The sequence below is a fragment of the Platalea leucorodia genome, assembly GCF_965183815.1.
Source record: "Platalea leucorodia genome assembly, chromosome: 4".
In the NCBI taxonomy this organism is placed as follows: Eukaryota; Metazoa; Chordata; class Aves; order Pelecaniformes; family Threskiornithidae; genus Platalea; species Platalea leucorodia.
This window is the reverse complement of record NC_138826.1, coordinates 37401908-37421369: the sequence shown is the minus strand read 5'-3', so window position 1 is coordinate 37421369 and position 19462 is coordinate 37401908. Positions and strand designations below refer to the sequence as shown.

At 42.9% G+C, this 19462-nt stretch overlaps 1 protein-coding gene across 1 annotated transcript; it reads right to left on the bottom strand.

Moving 5' to 3' along the window:
• Positions 1-486: 486 nt before the first annotated feature.
• Positions 487-18753, bottom strand: TSPAN15 (tetraspanin 15; the record flags this gene model as incomplete). Its single annotated transcript, XM_082308861.1, has 8 exons — positions 487-1050; positions 1530-1646; positions 3027-3074; positions 6562-6678; positions 8231-8326; positions 10797-10871; positions 13126-13311; positions 18658-18753. 8 exons carry the CDS (start codon positions 18751-18753, stop codon positions 898-900), a joined length of 888 nt encoding a protein of 295 aa, XP_082164987.1. The 3' UTR covers positions 487-897.
• Positions 18754-19462: the final 709 nt, after the last annotated feature.

Sequence of the window (19462 nt, the reverse complement as noted above, 5' to 3'; positions counted from 1 at the left end):
GGTATTTCTGCCTTTTGACTCAGCGTCTGATGGACAGGCTTAACTTACATAAGAAAATAAGAAGCATTTTAAACAGAATCTTTGTGGGGTTTGTTTTTTTTTAAAAAAAAAGGTTTGTTTTTTTTTATTTTGACAGGAAGAATAAAATTTACAAACATCTCGACATACAGAACTCAAAAAAAAAAATCAACTAGATAATTTACTAAAGGGGAAAAATACAGTACATACAAGACTCAAACATCCCGTAAGTTTATACAAAAGCCAGACAGTAATAAACTGCATTAAAAATATATCAAGCATTACCCAATTGATTCAACATTGGCATCTGCCCTATTATTAAAAGGCACAAAAGACTGAGCAATGAAAGTGTTCAGCATCACATCCATTATTGTCAGTAAATTGATTGAGATTAGCATAAAAAATTTATTAAACAGATATTTAATATTCACCATGTAGATCAGTAAGAAATCTTTTTTGGAAGGAGTAAGAAAATAAAGTTGGAAAGGACAAACATTTAAATACGACATACCGAGACGCAAAGGCTCTTCCTAGAAATCTACCTTCAAATCTTCCCGGAATAGTTTTCCCGGCTGCGTATCACTCAGTAATCATTCAAAAAAGATTTAATTATCCACAAGCCCACCTTCCAGCAGCATTGCGATACCGCAGCAGCATCGTCAGCAGCACGGAGACCTTCTGGTACGTCTCTGGTTGCAGACACACCAAGAGCGACGACGCCAGGGCGGTATCGGCGCGCTGCCGACCCGCCACCAGTCTGCTGGCTGATTCATTACACCCGCAGTCTTTAATAGCCGCAGAAGCCAGAACAAACCAGAACAGGTGGATTTGCCTTTTTTTTTTTTTTTTTTTTTTTAACTATATTTGAAGTTTCCAAAGTCACCCCGGGTAACACATGCAGCAGCCAGCTCCAGCAAACTCAGGGGCAGATCTCTGCCCCGCTTCTTCAAAGAGTCTTTCGCTCAGCTTGTGCTCGGTGATGATATCTTCCACCCGAGTTATGTAAAGCAAGGATAACAACACTCCCAGAAACTGTGAAAAGAAGGGGCATCTCTAGTCAGAGATCAAATACTGCTTATCTAACGCTTCTCGCAGCAGTTTTTTCAAATCAGCTATACATACATCAGATATAAGGGCAGGTATGTGGTATATATACAGAGAGAATCTCACATTGTTATTCTTCTTTGCATATAGGGGTATAAACGGATCATTTTTATTAAGAGCTAATACAGCAATTACCACCTCTGTGCCTTGGAGCATTAGAAAGTCTTAGTGGACGCAGCTAGGGGGAGGAGAGGACTCAAAAAAACCCAAGGAAACCAAATCAACCAACCGAACCCTGCAATATATCACAGTAATGCTACTAAATTACCGGAATGCCACCTCAGCTTATCAGTTATGTTAAACTTAAGTAAAAAAATGATAATTAAATATAGTCAAATGGGATATTGCACACCGTAGCAACAAATCAGGTACTCCCTTTAATGGATAACGCACTGGCCCCTTCTTACCTGGGGCAGCAATATGGCGAACAGCACGCCGGCCATGATGCTGTAGTTGTCCAAAAACCAAATAAGCACTGCATTCGTGCACCCACGGACATATATAACATGCTGAACACTCAAGCGCTGCAAAATAACAGAGCAGACATTGAAACAGGCAGTTCACTGGTGTATGATACAGTAGCACACGATTATTGAAATGTCAGGGAAGCAGATTTGGTCCTCCTTCTCATCTCTTTAAACCCACTGAATTTGACACAGATCTCATCACTAATTCTTCCACCTGTTTTTTGGTTGTTCCACACCTGAACAAGTTGCTTTATTTCATTTTATTTTTTTAAAATCTTTGCTTGCAACTACTTTTCTAAATGAAATGCATCCAATTCTCATTTCAGACCACTTGGAAAAAGAAGTCATCTCTCTTTAGCTTTTATCTCTGCTTCCAAGTTGAAAGTACAGCAGTAGAAAAATATAAATTGCGGACCAAGTGCTTTGCAATAGACTCGAAAAAGGGCAGGAACAAGAGGATTTCAGATTCAGTCCTGCAAGCTGCGCTGCACCGTGACCCCAACCCATAATATAGAAAGCACTTGAGGCTGCAAAGGGTCCTAAGCAGATGAATGGGGTAAAGTTAAGCATATGCTTAAGTGCTTTGGGCATTAGAGCCAGGCTGGAGCATTTAGGTGATTAAGCCATAAATCAATGAATCTAAATGAAGACAGGTCATATGTAAAGATAACCAGTAATCCCAAAAACCAACAACTGAAGCTGGCATTGTGCGCCAAGTGCCGCAAATGAGCTGGGGAAGGCGCTTTTTCAGACCAACCCCCTGCACCAGCACTCCAAAGCTAGGAGTGAAGAACTCACGGCAGATCCAATTACTGATTTCCCTTCTTAATCACTCCGCAATTAGTGCCTTGAGCCGGCAGTCTCTACTCTGGAGTCACTGGGGCTATTCCCAAGAGGGAAGACTGAAGAAGGAGGCGGCCCCATCCGGCTCCTGGAGGGACGAGAGGGCTGCCAACACAACCTGGGAAGTCCCACTCCTCTTCCAGGAATAACTATTACAGGCTTAAAAAATAAAATGCCCCTGCTGGGATATAAAATACTTAGAAACACCTAAATTGGCTCTACCAAACCTGATTTTACTCAGTGAGAAACTTTGGCTTTTAAGTATTAAAAGCTTTCCCCAACTCAAGTCACTACTTAAAAGTAGGAAAGCAGTTTTCTTTGCATTAGTTGTGCAACTAGCATAAGGGGGATGAGCTTTGGGAAGACACGCTTCATGCATGTCAAACAAGGAATCGTGGAAGATACAAAGAAGGGAAGATGCCACAATCAAACAAGATTAGTTTTTTTAATATACAAAAGTTATTCCAGATAAAATAATTTTAATTGCTGACTTAACTGTCTGGTAGATTTAAGTATGCAGAAGACAATTTTATAACTGACCAAAAAAATGCAGAGAAGCACCACCCTTTGCAGGCTGGACACTGGTTACGTTACCTCTTTGTCAATGGTTTTGTATCCGCACATAGTGTTGATAATGTCTGTCTGAAAGGAAAACAACAAATATAAACTGTAGCAGAAAACAAAAATCACCAAAAAATTATTTTTTACTCTTCTTGTGTTCTCCCAGCTCATATAAAGCAACAACAGCGTTACTTCCCAGTCCAATACTGGTTTCTTCCAGCAGCCCCAGGGTCAGATTTAGATAGAGCTCTACACAGTTTTAGAGAAATCAGTATTGCCAGTGTGTCACGACACAAGATATTTGAACCGCATCTATCCAGCAAAACCAGCGTGGCATCAGAAACTAAAGCTAGCTACGACAGAGCTGTAAGGCACAGCTGTTTCCACAGAACAAACAGCTGGTTTTAATTTTAAGGCCTTAATAACATAACACACATTATTAAGAAAACCAGGGGTTAACACGGCCATCATGCCATCACGATGACAAATTCAACCTCAGAAATATCTAAACCCCAACTAACGTCCAATCCTGTGAATGCTTACATGAACATTTTACAAGACCAAATTTATTATAATACGGTATTTTTTACATATCATTACACATATGAATGTAAAATTCATATATTTAAAAAAAGACTGAGACCTTGCATTCATCACAGATTACTAATGCATTTTGTGCAGCCATTTCATATTTTGCTTGCGTCCTGAAGGTCTACCTGGCCTGGCAAAGCTAACACAAAAATAAGGTCCTTCACTTACAAATCAGCCAATGTAAAGCCCACCGGCATCGAAGGAAGCAATGTACAAAGCCAAAGACGTGGAGGAAAATGAGAATACTCACATGAGGGAAATAAGGCACAGCAAACTCTACTGTATTGATAAGCCCTCCCTCAAAATTAAGACAAGATGTGGAGATGAGATTTCTAAATGCTGGGGGCGTCTGAGCGGTAGGCTGGGGTTCCCAGGTCACCTCCCCAAGAAGGAAGAGGGATGTTTGCAAAGGATGGAAGGAAGCTGGATGTTACACAATGGCAGAAACACCAGCCAGGGTCAAGTTTCTGAAGATCCCAAAAAGCCAGGCTCTCATCTTGAACACGCAACTGTCTGACAACAAGGTTCGGCGCATTCCTAAAAAAAAAGCTCTGACTATTTCACAGGCCTGTTGCAAAAATGTGAGTACCACCCATCTGCCAACCACAGGTAATAAATACTCTTGGAAGTCAAGGTTTGCAATACTAGGCATCAGCATGTTGCTGTGTCTGCTGTGAGTGATTTACAAAACGCTTCAGCCTAACAGACAAACACGTGGACATTCACAAAATACGTGACAACAAGAACACAGTCACGTCATTTAATTTTAAACACAGCATTTGCTAACAGGACATCGTGGCACAAGAAAATGTAGACAACGGAGATAAATGCATTATAAACAGAGGTTTATAGGCATTTGGGGACTAATTTTTATCTGCTATGCTAGTGTAAGTCTTTAATAAATACTTTGACTTGAAAATAGCCCCTTCAGAGCCCCCCCAGTATGAGCCTGGCTCGTCTTAGCACAAAGCTTTTTAAGAGGATCAGAATCCAACCTCCGACATTAACAGGAGTTTTCCATAACTACAAAGTGAATGAGTAATCACAAACCATATCTGTAGTTTTCCAGGACAGAAACCAGCCTGTATTTGGAAGCACTTGTCAAACATAGAAGATTTATGCATCCTCTGGTTGTTTTGTTTTTTTTTTTTTTTTTTTTCCTCAAGGAAGCCAGCCATACAGCCACGGTGTTAGTGTCATCCTGCCCCATACGTGTCCGTGCCACTTGGACTTCACAAGGAACATCAATGGCATCCTGGTGCGGCAAAGCCACAAGCCCTAACGTACCGCAGTGTCTTGCTGAACAGCCTACCCTTAAATAAGACGTTTGCTTGTTGTTTTGGGGCTTCTGCCCACCTTTCAATTAACTTCACTGAGTTTAACACTTCGCAGGCTACCTTTAGGCTACAAGTAGTCTCATCCCCACCTCCCCAGTTGCCAGTGAAGCATATGGAGAATATACTCCCTGTTTTCCTCAGAGAAGTTCTTATTTTAGTGCTTTCCTGCCTGACAGGTTGTATTTGAAATCCTCAACGTGTTTGATTATTTGTGCCATGGCTGAAAAGGCACATAGCATTATTAGTCACTGGTTATTGCAGTGCTTCGCCTTCACAGTACTGCTGTATTTCCACACACACGGATGAACCTTTTAAAGCAAGATTTCAACAGAGAAATGAGAGATACAGAAAAACAAGCAGTATTTTGAATGACCCATGAAAAGCCAGATTGCTCCTTACTAGCCAGCTCTATCTTCCTTTGCCATCAACTGAGGGCAAAATCCTGAGCTCTTCTGCTCCGTGCTGCTGTGGATCAGCAGGTATTATTTTCATATACACGACTTTCTTATTCTCAAACACCTAAGACTTAAAACATAACTGTTTAGCTTTGGTTTCTGAGAATAAATCAAAGCTCAGTGCAGCTTTCAACAGACTCCTTCTCATACACAAAAAATGTGTAAGCATACGTAATAAACACCTTCATATTGTACACATTTCTCAGCAATTGCATTTTTTTTCCTTTTTTTATAATTAAACACCCATCCTTAAGGCAGACCTTGAAAGGGCAGCACATAATAGGCACCGGTTATGGCTATCCATCATAATGTCTACTGTGTCTGCTCTTACACATACTCAATTTCTCTGTCTCGTGTTCAGACTAAAGACCAAAACCCGGTAAGGCAGAGATTGCCCACACTGGTTTTAAGTTGAGGAATAGTTCTTTATCAAATTCAGCATTACATCCATTCCTCAAATGAAGAGCGATGAATTAAAACTGCTAAAATTTATATAAAACACAAGGTCCCTTTACATGGAACTTAACGCCTGCTCCTAGTGCTGCCAGCACCAGTTAATACCAATATCATAGACTGAGAAACTGGTCCAGACTCCAGCTGACAGGGTGTCCTTCCAGGGAGGATTTTACAAGGCGGGATGTTTTCAAGGATGGGTTAGAGCAGAGGAGCAGCTCCAGTCTAGACCCGCACCCACAAGGATGCACTGACCCTGAGGCCATTTGCCCACATTTCTGGCTTTTTCTGGATGATGGGGTCGTTCTGTTTGGTTTTTAATTCACGCAGCAGCTGGTGCACATCACTCCAACCCCCACCCAGGGAAGCAATCGGGGCCCAGGATTCCTGGCAAAGCTGGAGCAGCAAACCCCGGGGAAAACATCAGCAAGACTTAATTTTAAGCAGCCCCGGTCCAGGCAAGCCGTGAGGTTAGAGGAGCTCCCAAGATCCCTTCTGCGTTTCTAGGACTGCGTAGCGGGACAGTAACGCAGACCAGAGCCCACACGTCCAATTAATGATTTTCTCCTTTTCGAGCTACCAAGACCCATGGATCCATAGCTCCTGTTTTCAGGAGGGACCCATTTACTTCTCTTTTTCCCCCAGACTTTCTAAAGTAAGGTAACTTCTTAAGCAAATGCCGGCGACCTGGCAGAGAGCAGTGATGCCGAGAAGCCAGGACTTGGACTTTACCTTATTTGTGACGCAGCAAGTGTAGGGCACCCCGCAGGCCAGTGGTCCTGGTGCCGCACAGCTGTGGTACGCGTTTTGTGACCAATCTTTATAATCTTCCCCACCGCAGCACTTAAACTGGAAAAAATGACGCAAAAGGCAAAGGAAAAAAAATTGTATCTTAAAAGAAACTCTTCTAGTAACTAGAAAACAAAGTAATAATAAAGCAATTTTAAGACCACTGAGCTACCCAGCAATTCTGTCATTTTATCAGCAAGGCATATAGGAATGTATATGATAGATACAACTGAAAAGGATTAAAGATATAGGTAGCATTCCTCTGTCACTCACTGCACTATTGCCTGAGGTTCCAGAGCAAAGTACTTACTGCTAAGTTCTACCTCCCAACTTTTCTGAGCTGAAAAACTATCTTTTCAGGTCTGGACATCATTAAGCAATGTTTTTACATTCACTCCATCTTGAGCTGTAATGTACTGCTTCAATTATTTAAGGATTTTGACTACATTTCTGAATGAGTCTAAAAGACAAAAGTGTTGCTATAAGGCATTACAAAAAATCTCACCAAAACATTTTGGGTGCAATTTAGTAGACCTGAGATCTGGCAGACAAATACTGTAAGTTTACACTGACTTAATACAAATATTCACTTTACATTTTAAACAAAGGGGAAAGGACCAGTTTATTTAATCACTAAAATGTATATTCGCTGTACATACACATAATTTTGGGCAGTGCATGGAAACTTTAAAACATTATGAAGTCTGATGACAAAATTTCCTCAGGATGGTTGGCTTTTGACAGACTTTCCATGCTAACTCTGTTTTTCAAAGCAGGCTGCCATCTCCATAACGATGTCATAAAACATACATATCGCTCCCTAAGTTAATTTTTTTTTTTTTAATCATTATTTGGCACAGTCACTGACACCACATGGGCCCTGACATCACATTTCTGAACATTTTCTGCTTCTTCTATAGTCTCTGAACTGCATGGCAAAACTCTTCAATAATCCAATAAACATTTCAACACACCAGCCTGAAAAAAAAAAAAGAGGCTGTGAGTCAACGACACGTGCCATTAAGTAATCCTCAGCTGGGCTCAACACAATTTCTGAATTTTAATTACAGGTATATACACTTCCGGGCATTTCCTTTGAATAACCACCTTGTTAAAGAGCTTGGTATGTGCCCTCGAGTGAAAACACAACGGCCCAGGTTCCAACAGCCTAACTGCCACCTAATTTCTCTTTATCCGCTGCCTCCTGTTAACGAGATGCTTTTGAATGTCTTGGACCAGCCAGCAGAAATGCTTAGTGTAAGAACTTGGGTGCAATTTAGGCTGAATTTGAATCCGGCTGTGGGGCCTATATAAGCCTAAATGTTTGCAGGATCTGGTCTTGAGCATCTGAATCACACCTACCAAGGCAAAAGCTGTATTTTGTCCCTGCTTCTTGCAGTGATTTAGGAGGCTTCAAATGCCAGCTGGGATGCTGGAGGAGCCCTGCCCGCAGCGATGCCGTAACAGATGACGCATGAGATCTCATCCCCCTCGTCAATAAGAATTTGATTATCACATCACTGAAAATACTCAAAGCTGTGACCCAGGAGCTACCACATCTCAACACTGCATTAGTCCCAGGAAAAAACCAAAAAAACGCACAACAACAAACCTGCTTTTGAACAGAATCCATGATGTTCTTGAAGTCTAAATCATCGTAGTAATTCTCAATTCCTCTTCTTATATTATTGTTCAAAAAGCTGATTGTCTAGAAGGCAGAAGTAAAACAAGATTCACAGGTTACACACGCTGAAACAAGCTTAAAAGAACAGGTTAAAGTGACAAGTGTAATTGATGAACACAAGAGGAAAGGGTTTTTTTTTTTTTAAGAAAAAACAAATGCCAGTTAAAAATCAATTATAGCACAGTCCTGCAGGGACTGACCATCCACCCTCTTTTAAGAAAGCAGCCTTGCTGCTGGTTTTGTGCTGAGAAGTGCTAACTTCTCCACCTCCCTGAGACTCTCCAGGCGTCTCCCAGAGATGGTCCTCTTGTCCCCCAGGCTGGGAAGGGGAAGGCAGGATCCCTCTCACTGGGCTCCGGGGATCCCCGGCATCTTTTGGGTGACAGAACAGCAGGTTTGGGTGGTGGGTCTCGGCACCGTGGTCTGCACCACAACCTGGGCAACAAGAGCCGATTGTCTCCCTGCTCACCACCTTCCATGAATTTTATTTTCCATTAATTTTATTTTCACCATTTCATTTTCCAAGGAATCCAGAGTTGCCAGATAATGAACTTTATTCTACCTTAAGTAGAAAAAAGTGGAAAAAATCTGGTATCTCTATGTTTTACAGTCATGGTTTTGAGAAATATGGCAGTGGAGCAGTGGCAGATATAAAACGCTATCTCCTCAGCTTGGCATCTTAGAAATCAAATCAACAAAACACTTTTAAAGTTCAGAAGATGGGGGGCGGGGGGAGGAGAGTATTTAGTTTTCAACATCCAGCACCATCATAGCACAGCAAAAATTGAGACTAAATATAACCAGAAGGTAACAGCTTTCAATCCAGCTGCTAAAACGATCAAAGCTAAATCCTTGCAGGTCAGAAAGAAACCTGAAATACCCCTACTTATTTTCTCAGTATTACAAACTGCAACACTTAAAAACAAAATGGAACAAAACCAGTTATCACACTGATGATTAGAAATAAGAAAGGATTTTGCAGTACTATCCTAACTGGCCAAGAACGAACAGCAGCAAATACCGACTACTCTTGCGCTGCCTATATCACCTGCGTTAGACTCGACAGATTTGAGAAGAAAACAGAGAAGGAAATGCGAAAAATCAATGAGACATGCAAACCAGGCAGCATTTAAATAGAGGCTATTATCCTAAGCTTTTATTAAATAATTCCTTCTCCTCCCCATACTAACCTCAACTTCTCCATTAACCTCGTAAAACAAGCAAAGAAACCTGTCCCTGAGCATAGTTGTCCTGCTCAGACACGCAATACACGTGTCGGGAAAACGCTTACTGCACAAAAACCCCAACGCTACATTTTCTTTGTCTGAAAGTCAACAGCAATTCTTCCTCGCCCTCTCAGCAAATACCATCTTTGGCATTTACTTAATTTTCTGTCAACCAAATTCTCTGCATCCCGTGATGCCCACACTCCTACACCAGGCAGGCTGATCTTTTCCCTTCGGATGAGCCTGGCGCTCCCACCACAATTCAGAATAAATCCTTGCTCAGGGCCAAGGCAACACCTATGGCAACGGCTAACGACGGCTTCTAGAAATGAGGATAACTCATCCTCTGCTCTCACAAGTCAAGTTCATGACTCCAGTCCGGCATGGATTAAGAAGAAAACACTGGCTAGGGAGAATATAATACTACTTCAAAATAACAATGAGTTGTTATTTAAAAAAAAAAAAAAAAAATCTTTTCTAAAGCTTTTTTTTTCTTTAAATAACATGTGTAACTAGTACACAGGACTTTGTTTTGTGGAAATCAGTAGGACTGGCGTTGGGAGGGAAGAGGTCTTATTATTCAGCATCTCCTTTTAATGCTCATATTTTGCCAGATTTGAAAAAAAAAAAAAAAAATCACAGCACAGAAATCTAGTACTTGCCGTGGTGAACACATTTATGTTTTAAAACATTCTTAGCACGAGAAAAAAATAGTCTGCTGCTTTCTGTTTAGAAAAAAATATATTATTTAGAAAAAATATATTATTTAGAAAAAAATATATTATTATAGCATGCTTGTAAATTACGGGATCTCCTACAGAAATTAGTTATGTTGCTTATGGATGTGGGCAGGGAAGAACTGTCCCTTATATATGGTAAAACATTTTGGCCACTAAAAAATAACAAAGTCTCCAAATCCAGCTGGAAACTTCCCAAATCAGCAGTCTGAGACCCAGATGGCAAATGAGAAGCAAGCACTTTGTAATACATGAAGAGCTGGAAACTTGTTTTGCCTGTATCGCACATTCTTAGTTACCAGATTTTCTCTAAATTCTTTAATCTGGAATTAATCTCCAGAATGGGTGGCCAATCCCACCCATCCCCAAATCTGAAAGGCCCTGAAAAGTCTGGACCTGCCTTCAGACCTCCATCAATTAGTGCTCAGGCGACAATCTTAACACCTTTTTTTTTGCTCCGTAGCATAGCTGTAACATCATTGATCGTGAGTAATGTTCTTGGTGATCAAAACCTAAACACAAGCGGCTCACCTGGTTTCTGAAGATCAGGGCCACCACTCCACCAGTCAGCTCAATCAGCAAGCAGATACCAAGAATGTACATGAACTGCAGAAAAACAATCGCAAGTGAGTCCTTAAACAGAACAAACCCCAATTACTCTTTCAATTAATGTCCTTAGGTCCGTAACATTCAAGTGCCAAAATACTTGGCTTTCTGCATATGAGATGTCATTTTAAAGAAAGATGTAAAATTATGGTTTTGTTCCTATAAAACCGTTCATGTCACAAGAAAGCCTTTTTTCCTCACTTGAGTCATTCTGGGTTTTGCCCAACTGGCAAACACATTATTTTTCTGCTTTGAATGGACTCAAAACCAACAGATGCATTTATCATGCCAAGATACTTCTCTCCATAACAGCATCCCAGAGAAGAATATTAATGGACTGCTACAAACCACACCAAACTTTATGATTTTATGCTTCCTACAAAAACAGTACTTACCTGTTAGCTTTCATTTCTTGGGTAAAGCAGTGCTTTAAGATAATCCAAACCACCTTCTACTAAACTGCCAGTGTTAAATCAAAGCAAAATTCTGGGCTTGGTACCTTGTAGCATGTTGCTTCAGAAGAGGGAACCGAGCAGTACTGCATTACCGAGCCAGCGGAGCGCAGAGGTGGCACGATGGGCACTAACAGGACTTACTAGGCTGAGCGGTAAGAAAAATTATACCTGCTAGCTCTCAATTTATTTATTCATCTGTGTGTATATATATGTGTGTGTGTGTATATATATATACACATGTGCTTACTCACACACGACCACAACATATGCATCTGTGACTACTTATCAAAGCATACGCAAAATATGAATAATACGAAGAAATCCATAGCAACACCATGAAAAAGCTGCAGTGTGCCAGTAGGTGAAATGTTTTTCCAACCCAAAGGATTGTTTAGGTGTAAAAGATGGCTGTTACGCGAATTTAGGTCTGCTTCTTTAACGGTGAACTTTGTCAGGAAAGAAGTTTTAGGATCTCTCATCTGAAAATAATCTCTAACGCTTTGCCCCAAAAGCTGGTTTAATTTCTGTGCTCTCAATACACGGTATCAGTCTCACAAACTCACCGGACAGATACCTTTTCTCCTTCTAAATCTGAAATCAGCCTGAGAAGCAGACATCAGGGACTTTCTTCATTTAAATACCCTACTGGGTTTGCTACCACAACGGGAACAGAAAATGTCCTTGGCATCAGACGAGTACACGCCACCACGCTCAGAGTGAAAGAAGCCACCACTGCCTAAGGACAGACTCTCAGTAAAATTCCAGCCTAATTTCAAAATCCAGTTATCTCTTGATTTGGCCTACATAACATACCACATATTTGCCGTTTCTTTATATTGAACTGACGTGAAGGTGAAAATTATGTTTTCACGTTTTACTTTTAATTAGTCATATGTGCAACTTCAATCTGCAACCACAGCGTTGTACAGGAATTTCCCTGAAATTTCCCCTTTCAGAGGCACTGGAGAGAAAACCTGTGTCCCTTTCATTTCCCCCTTAGGGTCCTTCTCTCAAAGCCCCGCGGTGCTATACAGCTAACATCGTAACACACATCTCTCCATCTCCCCCCCATACTCCGCTCCCCGGCCAAAGGCAGACAGACCCCAGCCACTGCCAGCCTGACAGACGCCAGCCTGACCTGGGGTTTCTTTCTTTAGCAGCTTCCTCCAGGTTGAAAGGAGAAGCGTTTGGAGGAACCACCAGAGACCGCAGCTCGCGTCTGCTCTTGAAGTCCCAGCAAGAGGGTTCACAGCTTTAGGAAATCCCCCGGTACCGACGGGGGAAGCTGCAGGCAGGCTTTGCCTCTTCCCGCGGCCCAGGGGCAGCACTATTTCCTCTTCTCCCGCACAGTTCCCCTAAGCAGGGCACATGCCTAGGGTATGGCCAGAGCAGAGAAAGAGCCGGCACCGTGGTGCCGGGCTAGCGTCAAACGGTATGTCAACAGCTGAGTTTGCACAAGATCCACGCCGGTTGATAATAATTCACATTCCTGGTTGTTTTCCATAAAGCCCTTAACTACTGGAGAGCTGTTTTTCTCAGCGCCGGGCTCTGACCCTCGCCTGTCCTGTCACCGGCAAGATGAAATACTGCTGCGCCCTGATGGAGGGACATCCACAGACCACGGTTAGGGGACCGCTGCCATAAAGCAGTTTTAGATATAATTAAAATCAAAAAAGCAACTTTATTAAAATATTTTTCAGTGCAGACATAGAAAGAGTTATGGGTTTGAACTCAGGTGACGCTGAAAAGCAAAATCAATGAGCTCTAAAAATTAAGAATTAAAAAACCCCAACACTTACTGCTTGAAGAAGGCATAAATTGTCTCTTAAAGAAGCCAGTACACCCACAAAAGATACGAAGAACATTATAGTGCCCAAAAGTATTAAAATAATTGCTGGGGCTAGAAAGGCACTTTCTAGAGTTTTGTACTTCTGTCTTTCGATTTCTGCATAAATCCCAACGGCGAGGACAAGGGCTCCGATGACCTGAAACAGAAAAAGAGAAGAGCACAGATGTTACCCTTTCTCCCAGTAAACACAGAGATGACATTTTCTGAGTACACATGAACCTGTGACTACTTACTTCAGAATTAATTATAAACAATTAAACACTCAAATTAGAAGTATGGATAAACAAAAAATACCTTAAAGACTAAAGCAGAAAAAAAAAAGGTTAGAAAAAACCCCTGAGATTTGTTCATTTCAAAAATATATTTAATAATGTTTTAACATTCCCGAAGTTAAACTAATTGAAACATACATCACTTGTTGAAACATAATTTATTACTCATCTAAGATCACATATATTACATACACTAGCAAATGCCATGGCATTAATATTGCTCCTTTGCCTGTCTGTCCGTGTGTGTGTGTGTGCGCGCGCGCATGCGTGTATATATATGCCCCTAACACAACACAATTTCTAAATCAGTCTGCAATCAACAGCTTATATGTCCCTTCCTATCAGCTCCTATTGTATTTAGGCTCAGTAAACATGGCCAGGTGTATCCTATACCTCCATTCCTCCTGTCATCAGGGGAAATGCACTGGATTAAAAAAAAAAAAAAAAAGCCAAACAAAAAAACCAACTGACCCAAAACCTGCAAGTTTGAAATTACACCACTTTCTTGAGCACTACCAGATAAAGCTGACAAGCGAAGGAAGAAGTGATGCATTTCATGTAACAAGGTAAAGATATTTCAATCAAAATAATTACGGCTAAGTCAAAATCATTTGGTATTAAACCTATGGTGTGCTGCAAGTTGCTTTGAATTGTGCTGAACTTGGAGAAAAAAAAAAAAAAATATAGCCCACAACACTTAATCATGAAAACTGCAGTGGAAAAACTTTACTGCCAACTCCAACAGCCAGGCACATCCTCAGGGAAGAGCCCAGATTCAAATCAATCATTTTGGCAATCTGATAAACAGCATTCCCCTTTTCTGACCCAACATTTTGGCAGTAACCCCGAGTCTGCGCCCTGCACACCAACAGCGAGGACAGCACGTTTCTTAAATATAAGAAGCTTTTTGATTTCACATGGTATATCCCGGACAACAGTCTAGACGGACACACGACATACTTAGTTGCAAGATCGTGAGCCCAACAGTTGAAATATTTTTTTAATTATGGGGTATCTCAAAATAAATAACAACTTCCTGGAAATTCTTGATTTTCTACAGGTAAGAATAAAAAATCCAAAGGACGTTATGTGAGGAATGCCACCAAGCTGTCATTTAAAAAAGAAAAATCTCAGAAGGATTCCCCCATAAAAATAAATATACCGAACCTATTTAAAAAGCAACTTAAAATTTTACACGACCAAATTCAGAGTAACTCTCCCTCTGACAAATTCAGAAACTGTACTGATTATGGAAAGCAGAAGAGAAAACGTGGTGGACAAATAACAGGTATCCAAATTTAACATTTACGTGCTTGTACTGTAAAACTGTAATTAGGTTTTCTATTACTAAATGGTCAATTTGTAGCATTAGCTTTATTCTTTAAAAAATTCAATTATTGAGTAATAAATTACTTTTCAAGCAGAAGACAACATAAACAAGTTTGAAATTTTTAAACACAGATATAACAATCGAGGAAAGAGTCTCGGAACCATACAAAACAATTACAGAATATAAAATTGGTGACTGTACATGTATATGTGACTCAGGAGTTCTAGTAGTACTATTATTTTTAAAAAATAAAAATAATAATTAGAAAAAAACCCAAAACAAAAAACTTGATACCTTTGTGTCCAGACCACGTTAACCCTGCTCGGAAAGCAGCAGATAACGCAACTTAAGGACAGACTATCCTGCAAACACTAAAGCACCATCAACAAGCTCAACATTTGCCTGGTAGAGTGTTTGTTTACAATTTTTAAAAAAAAAAAAACAAACACTGGACACAAAACACAGGGATTAAAGCTTGATAGAGATTATCTGAATTTCAGAACTGTATTGTTTCAAGACTAGAACATTTACTGAAATATCTTTCTTAGCCATAGTTTTCTCATCAAAACATTCAACTAAAGGTGGTCTTTAAAGATTCAAAGGTGCCTGTGAGCAGAAATACAAGACACAGTCCCACTTTAAGAGCTTAAGATATGTAGACACATACAGAGATACTTATATATGTAAGTATCTTCATCCCCTTCCATCTGCACCCCGCCAAGACTACTTCTAGCTTTTGAAGTGCACAAGAAAATCCAGTCCTGCCTTTCATTTTCCAAAACCAGCCTGACCCAAAGAAAAACCAAAATTGCCCCCTCCCTGCCAAATTCCCACCCGTTACAGCTTTTACCGCCCCAAGGACCACGGTGGCCAATATCACATCCCAGAAAAATGACAGGATTAAAGCTATCTCGTGACCCACAGGGGATAAACAGGGAGCTTCTCACCACTCCTCTGCTCTCTTCTGCAAGTGCACCAAGCCGCCTGCTCTGGAAGGCTTCAGGATACCGGACGTGAAAATTATGACGCTCCCCAAGAAGAGGACTACAAAATACCCCTGTAATGAAGCTCCCTCAAGCAATCCTAAATTAACAGTTCTGCAAACCGTGGCATGCAGAGGGCACGTGCCACAGGGAGGCGGGAAGGCTCACGCTGCCTTCAGCAGCACCGGTGAAAAGCATCAGCTAACAAATAAAAAAACTCAGATCGACCTATTGCATAGCAGACACACACACGCGTTCCAAGTTTTATACAGATTTTGAAGCATAAAAAGCTATTACGGGGGGGGGAAGCCCACCTAAGTACACAATTAAAATCCTCATTCCTTACAAGCAGGATTCATGCTTTTATTACCTTCTATTTTTTTAAGCATTTCATAAAAATCTTTTAAACCTTTACTATGGTCAAACCAATAGCAACAATTATTTACGCCAAGCAGATGTGCTAACTTAGCAATCATCTCACTTGTGTCTCTTCTCCAGGACTGTGCTCTCCCTTCCTGTGACCAGGGGTGGAAATGCAACTTTTACGTTGGTCGCCCACAAATATTTGTACTGCTTACATCCTGCATCCTTCACAACAGCTCCCAATTTGGCAATTCACATCGTGTCCACCGGAAAAATTAACTGGTCTTGACTCACATTAAATGAGTATCCACCAGCAAATACCATGAACTTTTTCTGGGGCTTTTCCACGCGCAGAAGTTGCTTTCCCAAAACAAAGGAAAAGCATTTATTTCTAAGTAGTGGTTTTAACCCTGTATTTACAATACTTATTCTTAAATAAAGTGCCTACTCAACAACAGCACCTTCTGTTTAAAACGCTGGATGTTCTTTCAGCCAGGTGAGAAAAATTACATTACAGCCTCTTCACCAGCAAAACAGTTGGCCGAAAAAGTTACAGTGAGAACTAGTTTTAAAAAAAGCACTGGGTGACATGGGAAGACGCAGCAGCGACAGGGCCTGTAGCAAACATCCCCTCCGGCACTCCCAGCGATGCTTTCATTTCCTTTCTGCTTTTGGATAAGGCTGATATTTAGTTCCTGGTGGTTTTAAGCAATCCTGGGGACTCGAATCCGAGTGTTCATCGCCTGTAACTGCACTGGAGGAACAGCAACAGCAGGGAGGAAACTAAATGGCCTCAGCATCCCGTATGTCAAAGCCCCAAAAAGCAGCAAAAGAACAGCAAATCACCCAAAATTTAAGCAAGCCGATAACTCCACAGCCAAACTTGACTTCCATTTACATCAATTTAAAAAAAAAAAAGTCAGTAAGACTAACACAGCTGAAAAAAGAACCAGACAGCTGACATTTATGGCTGACGAGATCTGCTTTGCTAAGCTAGCATAAAAGAAAATTTTGAGAGAGAAACCCAGGCGCCCTACCTCACACAACACAGCGTGTGTTCGGCCCAAACGCCGGGAGCACGCTGCCCAGCGCCAGCCTTCCCGAGAGCAAACGCCGTCAGCCCCCATCCTTCCCCTTCCCACAGCCCCCATCACGCCTGCCACCCTCTCTCTCTCCCAGAGCAAACCATCTCCCCGGCAGAGCCGACAAATGGAAACACTTGGTTATAAACAAAGGCAGAGCATTGAAAATCCAGAGCAAGCAACTGCAAAGAGTAAATAAAATCCTCAGGCTTCTTGAAAGAGGCTTTGTCCTCCAGGGACACTTAGAGAAACATTTCAGAAGGGCCCTTTTTCTGCTACCGGATTATTTTTTACATCGCACCAGCAACGGCCCTTGCTGCCAACAGAAAATGCAGAGTCGACAAGGCGCGTGGTCCTTCACGAAAGACACGCTGCAAAAAAGGGTTTGAAAAATAATGCAACAGATTTCCCTTTTCTGAAAATTGCACCTGTGGAATAGCTGCTGTGGAGTAATGAAGAAACTTCAGGATCCCAAAAAGTCTGAATTACACCCAAACGCTTTGCATTTCAATTTTCATTCATCCTTAAATCACAGCTTTAATCAGACACCTACTATCAAACCTGGTGGATCTAAACCTCGTCTCCCACGCAACACGCCAAAAGCTTTACGCTCCCACCTTGTAAATACCGCGTCTACTAAGACAGAAACACAGACCAGCAAAACAAGAGCTTAAGCGGCGTTGGAACTGAAAGAGCCAGAAAGAAACCCCGCCTAAGCATCTCATACATCCGTACAGCCTGCGGCCAGCACAGCCAGACAGCATCGCCCGGCTATCCTGCAGCCTGAAAAAGCACCTTTTCCAATCACGCTCCTCACAGCGAGCCCTGATGGCCCCTTCCAGCTGGGGGTGCCTGGTCAGGGCAAATTTGCCACATTTGAGGAGTCAGCGGTAATCGTCCGGACCCATCGGCTGGGACTCGATCGCCTTCAGGAGACAGCACGTGGGTTTCATCTGACACCTGGTCGAGGACGGCAAGTGTGACACCCCTTTGGGTTTTAAAGCTTCACGGTATCACCTAGCCACGGCTCGGAAAAGCAATTATCCTATACACTGATGACTGTGGGGCAAAGGCTTTATTTACCCAGCTCCCCTAGGGGGAAAAGCAGTACTTTAATACGCACATAAACGATTTTATCTGCCAAACTTCCAACCCCTACAAGTCCCCGTCCGCCAAAACCAGTTTGTCGCTCCCCGGGCAGGCCGGGGAGCTGCACCCACGGACACAGGTGTGCCAGCCGCCGCCTCGGCATCGGAAGCACGAATTATTGCAAAACCCCGCCGGCCGGGAAGCCGCGGCGCTCCCCGCGGGGCCGCCCCCACGCAGACCCCACGCAGGCCCCGGGGCCGCCGATGCGCGGCCGCCCGCCTGCCCCGGCCTCGGGCTGGGGGGGGGGGGGGCACCGCCGCCCCGCGCCCGCAGCCCACGCGTGGGCAGCCGCCGCGCCCTCACCCAGAAGGTGGTGGAGTAGATGATGAGGGTGAGCTTGAGGCAGAGGTAGGAGAGCCGCCCGCAGTACCGCACTTGCTCCGCGTCCCCCGCCGCCATCCTCCCGCCCCGCAGCACCTGCTGCCGCCGCCCGCCGCCGCCCGGCCGGCCCGGCCCGCCCCGGCCCTCCCCTTCCCGGCGGGCCGTGCCCGGGGGAGGGAGCGGCCGCCCCGCCGGGCGGGCCCGGGGGCTCCCCCCGCCGCCGCCGCGGCTGCCCGGAGCGGCACCGGCGCCTGAGACGATACGCAGATAACGTCGGAAGCGAACGGAAAGCTCCGAAAGGCTCCCGCCGCCGGCTTTTTCCTTCTTTTTTTTTTTTTTATTATTTTTTCTTTTTTTTCTGTTCGCAATTTCCTTTGCAAATGGGGTTGCTCGCTCAGGGCTAGCCCCGCAGCTGGAGACGTCAGGAAAAAATATATTGCTGCTCAGACAGCCATCTAACGCTGCTGCCGGAGCCCAGAGCAACGCACGCATCCACGAACCTCTGCAATTGCCGTTTAAGACAGCGTGGATAAAAATACATAAATGCCAAGCTGCCGCTCGCATGCCGGTTTTTTTGGTTAGGCATAGATAAACATCGCAACGCAGAATCCTTACGCTCTACAGCAGCACGGTTAAGCAATACCAGAGCATTTACCTTGCATTATAACACCCAGGCAATTGCACGTGCAAAGAAGGTCCCGTCCTGCAAATAGCACGGCGCAAGTGCAACAGCGCATTGGCCGCGTTTCCTGCCTACGCCGACATTTATCCACGTCCCACTGCCATG